The 16,830-nt window shown below is 48.9% G+C and overlaps 2 protein-coding genes across 2 annotated transcripts; both read right to left on the bottom strand.

The window, feature by feature from the left end:
• Positions 1-409: 409 nt before the first annotated feature.
• On the bottom strand, positions 410-2,258 carry LOC117741683 (serine/threonine-protein kinase pim-1-like). The gene is made up of 6 exons (XM_034548877.1): positions 1,893-2,258; positions 1,532-1,734; positions 1,176-1,433; positions 904-1,084; positions 626-787; positions 410-527 (listed from the first exon to the last, which is right to left on the bottom strand). Exons 1-6 carry the CDS (start codon positions 2,215-2,217, stop codon positions 436-438), a joined length of 1,221 nt encoding a protein of 406 aa, XP_034404768.1. The 5' UTR covers positions 2,218-2,258; the 3' UTR covers positions 410-435.
• Positions 2,259-14,845: 12,587 nt separating this feature from the next.
• On the bottom strand, positions 14,846-16,694 carry LOC117741676 (serine/threonine-protein kinase pim-2-like). Its single transcript, XM_034548866.1, has 6 exons — positions 16,329-16,694; positions 15,968-16,170; positions 15,612-15,869; positions 15,340-15,520; positions 15,062-15,223; positions 14,846-14,963 (listed from the first exon to the last, which is right to left on the bottom strand). The coding sequence occupies exons 1-6, from the start codon at positions 16,651-16,653 to the stop codon at positions 14,872-14,874; spliced, it is 1,221 nt and encodes a 406-aa protein (XP_034404757.1). The 5' UTR covers positions 16,654-16,694; the 3' UTR covers positions 14,846-14,871.
• Positions 16,695-16,830: the final 136 nt, after the last annotated feature.

Genomic DNA, 16,830 nt, shown 5'->3' with positions numbered 1-16,830 from the left:
TTAAAACACAGAGGGCTCAACCCTCGGGAGCAATTTAGGTTCAGTGTCTTGCTCAAGGACACTTGGACATTTAAATCTACGTTTGTGTAGTTTATGTTTAAATTTAAATGTAGGTGTTTGTTAAGTGTGATACTATCTAAGCTACGGGTGATTCCTCAGCTGCTCCAGGGGGAACCGCTGATCCGGGTCCGTATGCATGCATCACGTTAAAGTTAAAGTTTGGTCCTCGTCACACCTCTCTTTCGTCACACACTTCTTAATTATGTTAATCATAAGATCACATATATCATATATATCACATATATCACATATGTTCCAATTTAAAACACAGAGGGCTCAACCCTCGGGAGCAATTTAGGGTCAGTGTCTTGCTCAAGGACACTTGGACATTTCAATGTATGCGTGTGTTTGTGTGTGTGTGGGTGTAGTGTGATACTATCTCAGCCACGGGTGATTCCTCATCTGCTCCAGGGTGAACCGCTGATCCGGATTCACATGCATGCACGCCTTGTAGAAATCTTTGCAATCTGGAGAGAAAGAAAGAGAAGAAAGGGTGAGGTCCTGTGATCCATCACAACGTGAATAGATTTGTGTCTGCCGACATATTTGTGTATGTTTTTCTTACATTCGGAAAGCCACCAACTGTTCTTCAGCTTCTGAAAGGACAGGTGCCCGCTAGATGCCACGCCTTGGAGCATGGCGAACAGGACCACTCCGATCTGGTATACTGTCGAGGGTCCGGCTTCGTATTCCTGCCGACGGTGCCACTCTGGGGGGACGAAAGAACCTAAAATATACAGACATAATAAAGAGACAGTGAGGAGGAGGAGGAGCTTTGTTTCAATCTAAAAGTCACCGATAAATAATGTTAATAAAGAGCAGGAGTGAAGCTGGACTTCTTACCATAAAAGTTGCTATAGGTGTCTCCGTCTCCGTCGAAGCAGCTCAAACCGAAGTCGATGAGGCGAACTCGCGGCGACTTCATGCAGGTCTCAATAAGAAGATTTTCGGGTTTAATGTCACGGTGGAAAATGTGCTTCTGCTTGAGGTCAATGGCTGCATCCAGCAGCTGATTAATTATAATCTGAAAGACAAAAAGAGAGAGTTGAGGGATCAGAGATGATGCTTGGACATGTTTTCATGGCTGTGACTCTGAGATGACTACAGCAGCTTACCTTGGCTTCCGTTTCTATCAAGTGGCCTCCTTTGCCTTGGATGTAGTTGGCGAGGTCTACGGCCGGCAACGGTCTCTCCAGCACCAGGATCAGCCCCTGTTCCTCAACGTACCAGTCCAGTAGGTCAACTGGTGCTGAATGCCGCTCTGAGTTGGCCTGTAGATGCTCTAGGACAGCGACCTCCATGGGGATCGTGTACCCATCATCTTCTTGGTAAAGGGTGAGATGGTGTTTCCTGTCGATATGCTTGATGGCGACCTAAGAGATAGAAACAAGACTTTTTGGTTACACTTTCTGACCGTACTGTGCATGTGTGTGTCTGCATGTGTGTGCAAGAAAATGTGAGGAACACTTACGGGTAGATTATCCGCTCTGCGGTAGCCAGCAAACACGCATCCAAACGATCCTTGGCCAAGTTTCTTCAGCTGCTGGTACTTGGCCTTAAACACGTCTGACTCGTCTAGAAGCCTGTACTTCTTCTCAACCGGTCCTTCATCGTCGACCGCCTTCCTCTTAGCGCTTCCCTCGCTCAGAGCCGCCTCGGGTGTGTTTCTGCTTTCTAGAGATGGGAGAAAAAACATCACGACATGAATTTACCGGCATTCACAACACGAGCGAGGACAAAGAGTCCCTCAAACTAAAAGACAAGACAATCATTCAATGTCTCTTAAATCATTTATAGCAGAATAATGGTTAAAATATCGGCATAAAGCTTACCAGTGTCCTCTGAGCTGAACAACTCACCGCTCCACGGGAAGGGGCCCGGTTTCCTGCTTCTTTTCCAGGGTGGGCTTTCCCCATCTTCTGTCTGTTTCCTCTTCCCTCCTCCATCGACAACACCAATGTCTTCTGAGCTGGACGGCAACTCATCGTTCTGCGGGGAGGAGTCCCGTTTCCTACTTCTTTTCCTCGGTAGGCTTTCCCCATCTTCTGTCCGTTTCCTCTTCCCTCCTCCAGCGACGACACCAATGTCTTCTGAGTTTGAAGGCAACTCCTTCTCCTTCTCCACAGCTGTGAAGAGCTTTCCAAATACTTTACCCATTATAACTGAAGATGGCTGAAGAGCTTTCGTAAAAACGTTAGTGTTTGTTGCTGCAAGGCTGGATGGACTATATATAATGGAACTGGCACGGAATGTTCAAGTGCTGTACATTCCGGGCCTTTGAGGTCACAGCCTGTGACATCACCGTGTTCCGTAATATGCAAATGAGGGTAAATTCTGTGTGTTTATACGTAAACATGGAGGTATCCACTGAATACATTCAATACTACGTGTATGAGCATACACTTTAACCCCCTTTACATAATTTCTTAAATTCACCTTTTTTTTTTTTTAGAGGCACTTGCATTTGATACATGTGATATACATTAAAAAAATTGCATAACAATCTCAGCTATCGATTTAATGAAGCACCAGTTGTCTACAGTGTAAAAAAAGGTAATTTGGCCCTAAAGCTGAAAAGTTGAAGTCTGATTTATTAAAGATTCTTCAAATGGCTTGTGAAAACATACCTTTACTCATGTGGATGAACTGTTTTGGTGCTGGAAACTGGTTTACGAAAAAACCTTAGGTTCACAAAAGTCGTGGAATATATGAATACAATAGTAAATACATGTAATAAATGTCTAAAACCAAATTTCTTTTAATCGTTTTTTTGGGTAAAAGTGTTCTACTTTCACCAAATGTGAGAGGGACTGGGATAAAATGGGACTGAGGAATGACTTCATATTACAGATCAAGCATCATGTGATGTATGCAAATAATAATAATAAAAGACAGAGCTGCTGCTGCAAATGGAATTAAGAGGGAATCAAAACTGTTAATCGGTTTTATTAATGTCCTCTTTTTTTGCTCATTTATTACTTTCATGTTAATATTTACAAATCAAAGAATTTGCGTATTAAAAAAATCTTTACAAATCAAACTCATGCTGCACCGTACAAAACCTAATAGCCTCCAAACAGCTTTAACTATTATTTGCTCCCATATAAATATAATAATAATAATAATAATACTCGGTGCTCTCGAACAGTATGGACTATTAGAATAGAGGGATCTCTGCCGGTGGTTTTCGTCCCAGGAGGGTTATGACCCATGAAGGGGGCCACTCTACGATCATCTGTGATCCTCTTCTCCTTCCGTGCATAGAGTCCGTCCATCTTCCCGCTTGCCCCTCGTCACGTCTTGCCGATTCCCACTCGGATCCTCGCCCTCTGCCCGTCTCCTCCCCCTTCGCAGACTCATCTTCTTTCCCACTCTCCTCTTTGCCCTCGTCGTCCGTCACAGTTGATGTGAAATACAGACCTTTTTGATACCGACCTTCCAGGATTATTGACATGTTTCAACATGTGCAAGATTAACAGTATTAAAACATTTCAAGTAAAACATTTCAAAAGAAAAGATACATTTATTTAGTTTCCATTTTATTATTTTCAAAGCAGCAGCAGCTCCGGTCAGTCGGTAGGTAGGTAGCAGCAGCAGCTCTGGTTGGTCGGTAGGTAGGTAGCAGCAGCAGCTCTGGTTGGTCGGTAGGTAGGTAGCAGCAGCAGCTCTGGTTGGTCGGTAGGTAGGTAGCAGCAAATAGGCAGAAGCAGCAGCAGCTCCGGTCGGTCGGTAGGTAGGTAGATAGCAAAAGCAGCAGCAGGTAGGTAGAAGCAGCTCCAGTCAGTCAGTAGGTAGGTAGGTAGGAGCAGCAGAAGCAAAATTAGCTCCGGTCGGTCGGTAGGTAGGTAGCAGAAGCAGGAAGGTAGAAAAAGCTCCGGTCGGTCGGTAGGTAGGTAGCAGCAGCAGGTAGGTAGGTTGAAGCAGCAGCAGCTCCGGTCGGTCTGTCCGTCTGTCGGTAGGTAGGTAGGTATCAGCAGCAGGTAGGTAGGTTGAAGCAGCTGCAGCTCAGGTAGATAGGTAGCAGCAGCAACTCCGGTCAGTCGGTCAGTCTGTCGGTAGGTAGGTAGGTAGGTAGCAGCAGCAGGTAGGTAGAAGCAGCAGCAGCTCCGGTCGGTCTGTCGGTAGGTAGGTAGCAAAAGCAGCAGCAGGTAGGTAGAAGCAGCTCCAGTCAGTCGGTTGGTCAGTAGGTAGGTAGCAGCAGCAGCTCCGGTCGGTTGGTCGGTAGCTAGGAGCAGCAGCTGCAGGTAGGTAGAAGCAAAATTAGCTCCGGTCGGTCGGTAGGTACGTAGGTAGGTAGCAGAAGCAGGAAGGTAGAAGCAGCTCCGGTCGGTCGGTAGGTAGGTAGCAGCACCAGGTAGGTAGGTAGCAGCAGCAGCTCCGGTCGGTCAGTCTGTCGGTAGGTAGGTAGCAGCAGCAGCAGGAAGGTAGAAGCAGCTCCGGTCGGTCGGTAGGTAGGTAGGTAGCAGCAGCAGGAAGGTAGAAGCAGCTCCGGTCGGTCGGTAGGTAGGTAGGTAGCAGCAGCAGGAAGGTAGAAGCAGCTCCGGTCGGTCGGTAGATAGGTAGGTAGCAGCAGCAGGAAGGTAGAAGCAGCTCCGGTCGGTCGGTAGGTAGGTAGCAGCAGCAGGTAGGTAGGTTGAAGCAGCAGCAGCTCCGGTAGATAGGTAGCAGCAGCAACTCCGGTCGGTCGGTCAATCTGTCGGTAGGTAGGTAGCAGCAGCAGCTCCGGTCGGTAGGTAGGTAGCTAGGTAACAGCAGAGGGTAGGTAGAAGCAGCAATAGCTCTGGTAGATAGGTAGCGATAGGTAGCAGCAGCAACTCCGGTCGGTCGGTCAGTCTGTTGTTAGGTAGCAGCAGCAGGTAGGTAGAACTAGCAGCAGCTCCAGTAGGTAGGTAGGTAGCAGCAGCAGGTATGTAGAAGCAGCAGCAGCTCCGGTAGGTAGGTAGGTAGATAGGAGCAGCAGGTAGGTAGAAGCAGCAGCAGGTAGGTAGGTATAAACAGCAGCAGCTCCGGTCAGTCGGTCGGTAGATAGCTAGGTAGGTAGGTAGGTAGCAGCAGCAGGCAGGTAGAAGCAGCAGCAGCTCCGGTCAGTCGGTTGGTAGATAGCTAGGTAGGTAGGTAGGTAGCAGCAGCAGGCAGGTAGAAGCAGCAGCAGCTCCGGTAGGTAGGTAGGTAGGTAGCAGCAGCAGGCAGGTAGAAGCAGCTGCAGCTCCGGTCAGTCGGTCGGTAGATAGCTAGGTAACTAGGTAGCAGCAGCAGGTATGTAGAAGCAGCAGCAGCTCCGGTAGGTAGCAGCAGCAGCTCCGGTAGGTAGCAGCAGCAGGTAGGTAGAAGCAGCAGCAGCTCCGGTCAGTCGGTCGGTAGATAGCTAGGTAGGTAGGTAGCAGCAGCAGGCAGGTAGAAGTAGGAGCAGCTCCGGTCAGTCGGTCGGTAGATAGCTAGGCAGCTCCGGTAGGTAGGTAGTTAGGTAGCAGCAGCAGGCAGGTAGAAGCAGCAGCAGCTCCGGTCAGTCGGTTGGTAGATAGCTAGGTAGGTAGGTAGGTAGCAGCAGGTAGGTAGAAGTAGCAGCAGCTCCGGTAGGTAAGTAGGTAGCAGCAGCAGGCAGGTAGAAGTAGCAGCAGCTCCGGTAGGTAGGTAAGTAGGTAGCAGCAGCAGGCAGGTAGAAGCAGCAGCAGCTCCGTTAGGTAGGTAGGTAGGTAGCAGCAGCAGGTAGGTAGAAGCAGCAGCAGCTCCGGTCGGTCGGTCGGTAGGTAGGTAGCAAGGTAAGAGCAGAGGGTAGGTAGAAGCAGCAATAGCTCTATTAGATAGGTAGCATCAGCAACTCCGGTCGGTCGGTCAGTCTGTCGGTAGGTAGCAGCAGCAGCAGGTAGGTAGAACTAGCAGCAGCTCCAGTAGTTAGGTAGGTAGCAGCAGCAGGTATGTAGAAGCAGCTGCAGCTCCGGTCAGTCGATCGGTAGATAGCTAGGTAGCTAGGTAGCAGCAGCAGGTAGGTAGAAGCAGCAGCAGCTCCGGTCAGACGGTTGGTAGATAGCTAGGTAGCAGCAGCAGGTAGGTATAAGCAGCAGCAGCTCCGTTCAGTCGGTCGGTAGATAGCTAGGTAGCAGCAGCAGGTCGGTATAAGCAGCAGCAGCTCCGGTCAGTCGGTTGGTAGATAGCTAGGTAGGTAGGTAGGTAGCAGCAGGTAGGTTGAAGTAGCAGCAGCTCCGGTAGGTAAGTAGGTAGCAGCAGCAGGCAGGTAGAAGTAGCAGCAGCTCCGGTAGGTAGGTAAGTAGGTAGCAGCAGCAGGCAGGTAGAAGCAGCAGCAGCTCCGGTAGGTAGGTAGCTAGGTAGCAGCAGCAGGCAGGTAGAAGCAGCTGCAGCTCCGGTCAGTCGGTCGGTAGATAGCTAAGTAGCTAGGTAGCAGCAGCAGGTAGGTAGAAGCAGCAGCAGCTCCGGTCAGTCGGTTGGTAGATAGCTAGGTAGGTAGGTAGGTAGCAGCAGCAGGTAGGTAGAAGTAGCAGCAGCTCCGGTAGTTAGGTATGTAGGTAGCAGCAGCAGCAGGCAGGTAGAAGCAGCAGCAGCTCCGGTAGGTAGGTAGCTAGGTAGCAGCAGCAGGCAGGTAGAAGCAGCTGCAGCTCCGGTCAGTCGGTTGGTAGATAGCTAGGTAGCGAGGTAGCAGCAGCAGGTAGGTAGAAGCAGCAGCAGCTCCGGTCAGTCGATTGGTAGGTAGCTAGGTAGGTAGCAGCAGCAGCAGCTCCGGTCAGTTGGTTGGTAGATAGCTAGGTAGGTAGCAGCAGCAGGCAGGTAGAAGCAGCAGCAGCTCCGGTCAGTCGGTCGGTAGATAGCTAGGTAGGTAGGTAGCAGCAGCAGGCAGGTTGAACCAGCAGCAGCTCCGGTAGATAGGTAGCAGCAGCAACTCTGGTCGGTCGGTCAATCTGTCGGTAGGTAGGTAGGTAGGTAGGTAGCAGCAGCAGGTAGGTAGAAGCAGCAGCAGCTCCGGTCGGTCGGTCGGTAGGTAGGATGCAAGGTAAGAGCAGAGGGTAGGTAGAAGCAGCAATAGCTCTATTAGATAGGTAGCAGCAGCAACTCCGGTCGGTCGGTCAGTCTGTCGGTAGGTAGCAGCAGCAGGTAGGTAGAACTAGCAGCAGCTCCAGTAGGTAGGTAGGTAGCTGCAGCAGGTAGGTAGAACTAGCAGCAGCTCCAGTAGTTAGGTAGGTAGCAGCAGCAGGTATGTAGAAGCAGCAGCATCTCCGGTAGGTAGGTAGCAGCAGCAGGCAGGTAGGTAGGTACGTACGTAGATAGGAGCAGCAGGTAGGTAGAAGCAGCAGTAGGCAGGTAGGTAGCTAGGTAGCAGCAGCAGGTAGGTATAAGCAGCAGCAGCTCCGGTCAGTCGGTCGGTAGATAGCTAGGTAACTAGGTAGCAGCAGCAGGTAGGTATAAGCAGCAGCAGCTCTGGTCAGTCGGTTGGTAGATAGCTAGGTAGCAGCAGCAGGTAGGTATAAGCAGCAGCAGCTCCGGTCAGTCGGTCGGTAGATAGCTAGGTAGCAGCAGCAGGTCGGTATAAGCAGCAGCAGCTCCGGTCAGTCGGTTGGTAGATAGCTAGGTAGGTAGGTAGGTAGCAGCAGGTAGGTAGAAGTAGCAGCAGCTCCGGTAGGTAAGTAGGTAGCAGCAGCAGGCAGGTAGAAGTAGCAGCAGCTCCGGTAGGTAGGTAAGTAGGTAGCAGCAGCAGGCAGGTAGAAGCAGCAGCAGCTCCGGTAGGTAGGTAGGTAGGTAGCAGCAGCAGGTAGGTAGAAGCAGCAGCAGCTCCGGTCGGTCGGTCGGTAGGTAGGTAGCAAGGTAAGAGCAGAGGGTAGGTAGAAGCAGCAATAGCTCTATTAGATAGGTAGCAGCAGCAACTCCGGTCGGTCGGTCAGTCTGTCGGTAGGTAGCAGCAGCAGGTAGGTAGAACTAGCAGCAGCTCCAGTAGTTAGGTAGGTAGCAGCAGCAGGTATGTAGAAGCAGCTGCAGCTCCGGTCAGTCGATCGGTAGATAGCTAGGTAGCTAGGTAGCAGCAGCAGGTAGGTAGAAGCAGCAGCAGCTCCGGTCAGACAGTTGGTAGATAGCTAGGTAGCTAGGTAGGTAGCAGCAGCAGCAGCTCCGGTCAGTTGGTTGGTAGATAGATAGGTAGCTAGGTAGGTAGCAGCAGCAGGCAGGTAGAAGCAGCAGCAGCTCCGGTCAGTCGGTCGGTAGATAGCTAGGTAGGTAGGTAGCAGCAGCAGGCAGGTTGAAGCAGCAGCAGCTCCGGTAGATAGGTAGCAGCAGCAACTCTGGTTGGTCAGTCAATCTGTCGGTAGGTAGGTAGGTAGCAGCAGCAGGCAGGTAGAAGCAGCAGCAGCTCCGGTCAGTCGGTTGGTAGGTAGCTAGGTAGGTAGCAGCAGCAGCAGCTCCGGTCAGTTGGTTGGTAGATAGCTAGGTAGCTAGGTAGGTAGCAGCAGCAGGCAGGTAGAAGCAGCAGCAGCTCCGGTCAGTCGGTCGGTAGATAGCTAGGTAGGTAGGTAGCAGCAGCAGGTAGGTAGAAGTAGCAGCAGCTCCGGTAGATAGGTAGCAGCAGCAACTCTGGTCGGTCGGTCAATCTGTCGGTAGGTAGGTAGGTAGGTAGGTAGCAGCAGCAGGTAGGTAGAAGCAGCAGCAGCTCCGGTCGGTCGGTAGGTAGGTAGCAAGGTAAGAGCAGAGGGTAGGTAGAAGCAGCAATAGCTCTATTAGATAGGTAGCAGCAGCAACTCCGGTCGGTCGGTGAGTCTGTCGGTAGGTAGCAGCAGCAGGTAGGTAGAACTAGCAGCAGCTCCAGTAGGTAGGTAGGTAGCAGCAGCAGGTAGGTAGAACTAGCAGCAGCTCCAGTAGTTAGGTAGGTAGCAGCAGCAGGTATGTAGAAGCAGCAGCAGCTCCGGTAGGTAGGTAGCAGCAGCAGGCAGGTAGGTAGGTCCGTACGTAGATAGGAGCAGCAGGTAGGTAGAAGCAGCAGTAGGCAGGTAGGTAGCTAGGTAGCAGCAGCAGGTAGGTATAAGCAGCAGCAGCTCCGGTCAGTCGGTCGGTAGATAGCTAGGTAGCTAGGTAGCAGCAGCAGGTAGGTATAAGCAGCAGCAGCTCCGGTCAGTCGGTCGGTAGATAGCTAGGTAGCAGCAGCAGGTAGGTATTAGCAGCAGCAGCTCCGGTCAGTCGGTCGGTAGATAGCTAGGTAGCAGCAGCAGGTAGGTATAAGCAGCAGCAGCTCCGGTCAGTCGGTTGGTAGATAGCTAGGTAGGTAGGTAGGTAGCAGCAGGTAGGTAGAAGTAGCAGCAGCTCCGGTAGGTAAGTAGGTAGCAGCAGCTGGCAGGTAGAAGTAGCAGCAGCTCCGGTAGGTAGGTAGCTAGGTAGCAGCAGCAGGCAGGTAGAAGCAGCTGCAGCTCCGGTCAGTCGGTCGGTAGATAGTTAGGTAGTTAGGTAGCAGCAGCAGGTAGGTAGAAGCAGCAGCAGCTCCGGTCAGTCGGTTGGTAGATAGCTAGGTAGGTAGGTAGGTAGCAGCAGCAGGTAGGTAGAAGTAGCAGCAGCTCCGGTAGGTAGGTAAGTAGGTAGCAGCAGCAGCAGGCAGGTAGAAGCAGCAGCAGCTCCGGTAGGTAGGTAGCTAGGTAGCAGCAGCAGGCAGGTAGAAGCAGCTGCAGCTCCGGTCAGTCGATCGGTAGATAGCTAGGTAGCTAGGTAGCAGCAGCAGGTAGGTAGAAGCAGCAGCAGCTCCGGTCAGTCGGTTGGTAGATAGCTAGGTAGCTAGGTAGGTAGCAGCAGCAGCAGCTCCGGTCAGTTGGTTGGTAGATAGCTAGGTAGCTAGGTAGGTAGCAGCAGCAGGCAGGTAGAAGCAGCAGCAGCTCCGGTCAGTCGGTCGGTAGATAGCTAGGTAGGTAGGTAGCAGCAGCAGGCAGGTTGAAGCAGCAGCAGCTCCGTTAGATAGGTAGCAGCAGCAACTCTGGTTGGTCGGTCAATCTGTCGGTAGGTAGGTAGGTAGCAGCAGCAGGTAGGTAGAAGCAGCAGCAGCTCCGGTCGGTCGGTCGGTAGGTAGGTAGCTAGGTAACAGCAGAGGGTAGGTAGAAGCAGCAATACCTCTATTAGATAGGTAGCAGCAGCAACTCCGGTTGGTCGGTCAGTCTGTCGGTAGGTAGGTAGGTAGGTAGGTAGCAGCAGCAGGTAGGTAGAACTAGCAGCAGCTCCAGTAGTTAGGTAGGTAGCAGCAGCAGGTATGTAGAAGCAGCAGCAGCTCCGGTAGGTAGGTAGCAGCAGCAGGCAGGTAGGTAGGTACGTACGTAGATAGGAGCAGCAGGTAGGTAGAAGCAGCAGTAGGCAGGTAGGTAGCTAGGTAGCAGCAGCAGGTAGGTATAAGCAGCAGCAGCTCCGGTCAGTCGGTCGGTAGATAGCTAGGTAACTAGGTAGCAGCAGCAGGTAGGTATAAGCAGCAGCAGCTCCGGTCAGTCGGTTGGTAGATAGCTAGGTAGCAGCAGCAGGTAGGTATAAGCAGCAGCAGCTCCGGTCAGTCGGTCGGTAGATAGCTAGGTAGCAGCAGCAGGTAGGTATAAGCAGCAGCAGCTCCGGTCAGTCGGTTGGTAGATAGCTAGGTAGGTAGGTAGGTAGCAGCAGGTAGGTAGAAGTAGCAGCAGCTCCGGTAGGTAAGTAGGTAGCAGCAGCAGGCAGGTAGAAGTAGCAGCAGCTCCGGTAGGTAGGTAAGTAGGTAGCAGCAGCAGGCAGGTAGAAGTAGCAGCAGCTCCGGTAGGTAGGTAAGTAGGTAGCAGCAGCAGGCAGGTAGAAGCACCAGCAGCTCCGGTCGGTAGATAGCTAGGTAGCTAGGTAGCAGCAGCAGGTAGGTAGAAGCAGCAGCAGCTCCGGTCAGTCGGTTGGTAGATAGCTAGGTAGGTAGGTAGGTAGGTAGCAGCAGCAGCAGGCAGGTAGAAGCAGCAGCAGCTCCGGTAGGTAGTTAGCTAGGTAGCTAGGTAGCAGCAGCAGGTAGGTAGAAGCAGCAGCAGCTCCGGTCAGTCGGTTGGTAGATAGCTAGGTAGGTAGGTAGGTAGCAGCAGCAGGTAGGTAGAAGTAGCAGCAGCTCCGGTAGGTAGGTAAGTAGGTAGCAGCAGCAGCAGGCAGGTAGAAGCAGCTGCAGCTCCGGTCAGTCGATCGGTAGATAGCTAGGTAGCTAGGTAGCAGCAGCAGGTAGGTAGAAGCAGCAGCAGCTCCGGTCAGTCGGTTGGTAGATAGCTAGGTATGTAGGTAGGTAGCAGCAGGTAGGTAGAAGCAGCAGCAGCTCCGGTCAGTCGGTCGGTAGATAGCTAGGTAGCAGCAGCAGGTAGGTAGAAGCAGCAGCAGCTCCGGTCAGTCGGTTGGTAGATAGCTAGGTAGCTAGGTAGCAGCAGCAGGCAGGTAGAAGCAGCAGCAGCTCCGGTCAGTCGGTCGGTAGATAGCTAGGTAGGTAGGTAGCAGCAGCAGCAGCTCCGGGCTGTCGGGAGGTAGGTAGGTAAATAAAAAGTCACGTTAAAGTTAAAGTTCGGATCTCGTTACGTTAAAGTTTCGTCACACACATCTTAATTATGTTAATGTTAATAATAATATGTTCCAATTTAAAACACAGAGGGCTCAACCCTCTGGAGCATTTTAGGTTCAGTGTCTTGCTCAAGGACACTTTTTAAATCTTCAATATTTAAATCTATGTGTGTGTAGTTTATATTTAAATGTACGTGTTTGTTTCAACTAATAACTGTCACACAAGGTGCCACCAGATCACATATATCATATATATCACATATATCATATACATCACATATATCACATATGTTCCAATTTAAAACACAGAGGGCTCAACCCTCGGGAGCAATTTAGGTTCAGTGTCTTGCTCCAGGACACTTGGACATTTAAATGTAGGCGTGTGTGTAGTGTGTGTGTAAATTTAAATGTAGGCGTTTGTTTGTATGTGATACTATTTAAGCTACGGGTGATTCCTCAGCTGCTCCAGGGGGAACCGCTGATCCGGGTCTGTATGCATGGATCGCGTTAAAGTAAAATTAAAGGTTCGGACCTCGTCACGTTAAAGTTAGAGTTTGGTCCTCGTCACACGTCTTTTTTCCTGGTCCAACGGGACAACTTCTTAATCCCTAGTTCCTGATCTAAAACTTGACTAGGGGCCTTATCTATCTTTTGGGGTGTTTAACTTGAATGTTCCAATATGTTCCAATTTAAAACACAGAGGGCTCAACCCTCGGGAGCAATTTAGGTTCAGTGTCTTGCTCCAGGACACTTGGACATTTAAATCTATGTGTGTGTAGTTTATATTTAAATGTAGGCGTTTGTTTGTGTGAAGTGATTGAACTAATAACTGTCACACAAGGTGGCACCAGATCACATATATCATATATATCACATATATCACATATGTTCCAATTTAAAACACAGAGGGCTCAACCCTCGGGAGCAATTTAGGTTCAGTGTCTTGCTCAAGGACACTTGGACATTTAAATCTACGTTTGTGTAGTTTATGTTTAAATTTAAATGTAGGCGTTTGTTTGTGTAAAGTGTGATACTATTTAAGCTACGGGTGATTCCTCAGCTGCTCCAGGGGGAACCGCTGATCCGGGTCTGTATGCATGCATCACGTTAAAGTAAAATTAAAGGTTCGGACCTCGTCACCTTAAAAGTTCGGACCTCGTCACATTAATGTAAAAGTTCGGATCTCGACACATTAAATTAAAAGTTTGGACCTCGTCACGTAAAGTTAGAGTTTGGTCCTCGTCACACGTCTTTTTTCCTGGTCCAACGGGACCACTTCTTAATCCCTAGTTCCTGATCTAAAACTTGACTAGGGGCCTTATCTATCTTTTGGGGTGTTTAACTTGAAGCAATTTAGGTTCAGTGTCTTGCTCGAGGACACTTGGACATTTAAATCTATGTGTGTGTAGTTTATATTTAAATGTAGGCGTTTGTTTGTGTGAAGTGATTGAACTAATAACTGTCACACAAGGTGCCACCAGATCACATATATCATATATATCACATATATCATATATATCACATATATCATATATATCACATATATCATATATATCACATATGTTCCAATTTAAAACACAGAGGGTTCAACCCTCTGGAGCAATTTAGGTTCAGTGTCTTGCTCAAGGACACTTGGACATTTAAATCTACGTTTGTGTAGTTTATGTTTAAATTTAAATGTAGATGTTTGTTTGTGTGAAGTGTGATACTATCTAAGCCACGGGTGATTCCTCAGCTGCTCCAGGGGGAACCGCTGATCCGGGTCCGTATGCATGTGTCACGTTAAAGTAAAAGTTCAGACCTCGTCACGCAAACTAAAATTTCGGACCTCGCCACGTTAAAAGTGTGGACCTCGACACATTAAATTAAAAGTTCGGATCTCGACGCATTAATTTAAAAGTTTGACCTCGCCACGTAAAGTTAAATTTCGGACGTCGACACATTAAATTAAAAGTTTGGACCTCTTCACGTTAAAGTTGGAGTTTGGTCCTCGTCACACGTCTCTTTTCCTGGTCCAACGGGACCACTTCTTAATCCCTAGTTCCTGATCTAAAACTTGACTAGGGGCCTTATCTATCTTTTGGGGTGTTTAACTTGAATGTTCCAATATGTTCCAATTTAAAACACAGAGGGCTCAACCCTCGGGAGCAATTTAGGTTCAGTGTCTTGCTCCAGGACACTTGGACATTTAAATCTATGTGTGTGTAGTTTATATTTAAATGTAGGCGTTTGTTTGTGTGAAGTGATTGAACTAATAACTGTCACACAAGGTGCCACCAGATCACATATATCATATATATCACATATATCACATATGTTCCAATTTAAAACACAGAGGGCTCAACCCTCGGGAGCAATTTAGGTTCAGTGTCTTGCTCCAGGACACTTGGACATTTAAATCTACGTTTGTGTAGTTTATGTTTAAATTTAAATGTAGGTGTTTGTTAAGTGTGATACTATCTAAGCTACGGGTGATTCCTCAGCTGCTCCAGGGGGAACCGCTGATCCGGGTCCGTATGCATGCATCACGTTAAAGTTAAAGTTTGGTCCTCGTCACACCTCTCTTTCGTCACACACTTCTTAATTATGTTAATCATAAGATCACATATATCATATATATCACATATATCACATATGTTCCAATTTAAAACACAGAGGGCTCAACCCTCGGGAGCAATTTAGGGTCAGTGTCTTGCTCAAGGACACTTGGACATTTAAATCTATGTGTGTGTAGTTTATATTTAAATGTAGGCGTTTGTTTGTGTGAAGTGATTGAACTAATAACTGTCACACAAGGTGGCACCAGATCACATATATGATATATATCACATATATCATATATATCACATATATCACATATGTTCCCATTTAAAACACAGAGGGCTCAACCCTCGGGAGCAATTTAGGTTCAGTGTCTTGCTCAAGGACACTTGGACATTTAAATCTACGTTTGTGTAGTTTATGTTTAAATTTAAATGTAGGTGTTTGTTAAGTGTGATACTATCTAAGCTACGGGTGATTCCTCAGCTGCTCCAGGGGGAACCGCTGATCCGGGTCCGTATGCATGCATCACGTTAAAGTTAAAGTTTGGTCCTCGTCACACCTCTCTTTCGTCACACACTTCTTAATTATGTTAATCATAAGATCACATATATCATATATATCACATATATCACATATGTTCCAATTTAAAACACAGAGGGCTCAACCCTCGGGAGCAATTTAGGGTCAGTGTCTTGCTCAAGGACACTTGGACATTTCAATGTATGCGTGTGTTTGTGTGTGTGTGGGTGTAGTGTGATACTATCTCAGCCACGGGTGATTCCTCATCTGCTCCAGGGTGAACCGCTGATCCGGATTCACATGCATGCACGCCTTGTAGAAATCTTTGCAATCTGGAGAGAAAGAAAGAGAAGAAAGGGTGAGGTCCTGTGATCCATCACAACGTGAATAGATTTGTGTCTGCCGACATATTTGTGTATGTTTCTCTTACATTCGGAAAGCCACCAACTGTTCTTCAGCTTCTGAAAGGACAGGTGCCCGCTAGATTCCACGCCTTGGAGCATGGCGAACAGGACCACTCCGATCTGGTATACTGTCGAGGGTCCGGCTTCGTATTCCTGCCGACGGTGCCACTCTGGGGGGACGAAAGAACCTAAAATATACAGACATAATAAAGAGACAGTGAGGAGGAGGAGGAGCTTTGTTTCAATGTAAAAGTCACCGATAAATAATGTTAATAAAGAGCAGGAGTGAAGCTGGACTTCTTACCATAAAAGTTGCTATAGGTGTCTCCGTCTCCGTCGAAGCAGCTCAAACCGAAGTCGATGAGGCGAACTCGCGGCGACTTCATGCAGGTCTCAATAAGAAGATTTTCGGGTTTAATGTCACGGTGGAAAATGTGCTTCTGCTTGAGGTCAATGGCTGCATCCAGCAGCTGATTAATTATAATCTGAAAGACAAAAAGAGAGAGTTGAGGGATCAGAGATGATGCTTGGACATGTTTTCATGGCTGTGACTCTGAGATGACTACAGCAGCTTACCTTGGCTTCCGTTTCTATCAAGTGGCCTCCTTTGCCTTGGATGTAGTTGGCGAGGTCTACGGCCGGCAACGGTCTCTCCAGCACCAGGATCAGCCCCTGTTCCTCAACGTACCAGTCCAGTAGGTCAACTGGTGCTGAATGCCGCTCTGAGTTGGCCTGTAGATGCTCTAGGACAGCGACCTCCATGGGGATCGTGTACCCATCATCTTCTTGGTAAAGGGTGAGATGGTGTTTCCTGTCGATATGCTTGATGGCGACCTAAGAGATAGAAACAAGACTTTTTGGTTACACTTTCTGACCGTACTGTGCATGTGTGTGTCTGCATGTGTGTGCAAGAAAATGTGAGGAACACTTACGGGTAGATTATCCGCTCTGCGGTAGCCAGCAAACACGCATCCAAACGATCCTTGGCCAAGTTTCTTCAGCTGCTGGTACTTGGCCTTAAACACGTCTGACTCGTCTAGAAGCCTGTACTTCTTCTCAACCGGTCCTTCATCGTCGACCGCCTTCCTCTTAGCGCTTCCCTCGCTCAGAGCCGCCTCGGGTGTGTTTCTGCTTTCTAGAGATGGGAGAAAAAACATCACGACATGAATTTACCGGCATTCACAACACGAGCGAGGACAAAGAGTCCCTCAAACTAAAAGACAAGACAATCATTCAATGTCTCTTAAATCATTTATAGCAGAATAATGGTTAAAATATCGGCATAAAGCTTACCAGTGTCCTCTGAGCTGAACAACTCACCGCTCCACGGGAAGGGGCCCGGTTTCCTGCTTCTTTTCCAGGGTGGGCTTTCCCCATCTTCTGTCTGTTTCCTCTTCCCTCCTCCATCGACAACACCAATGTCTTCTGAGCTGGACGGCAACTCATCGTTCTGCGGGGAGGAGTCCCGTTTCCTACTTCTTTTCCTCGGTAGGCTTTCCCCATCTTCTGTCCGTTTCCTCTTCCCTCCTCCAGCGACGACACCAATGTCTTCTGAGTTTGAAGGCAACTCCTTCTCCTTCTCCACAGCTGTGAAGAGCTTTCCAAATACTTTACCCATTATAACTGAAGATGGCTGAAGAGCTTTCGTAAAAACGTTAGTGTTTGTTGCTGCAAGGCTGGATGGACTATATATAATGGAACTGGCACGGAATGTTCAAGTGCTGTACATTCCGGGCCTTTGAGGTCACAGCCTGTGACATCACCGTGTTCCGTAATATGCAAATGAGGGTAAATT

Source organism: Cyclopterus lumpus, chromosome 13, assembly GCF_009769545.1.
Source record: "Cyclopterus lumpus isolate fCycLum1 chromosome 13, fCycLum1.pri, whole genome shotgun sequence".
Lineage (NCBI taxonomy): Eukaryota > Metazoa > Chordata > Actinopteri > Perciformes > Cyclopteridae > Cyclopterus > Cyclopterus lumpus.
This window is presented reverse-complemented; position numbering and strand designations above follow the sequence as displayed.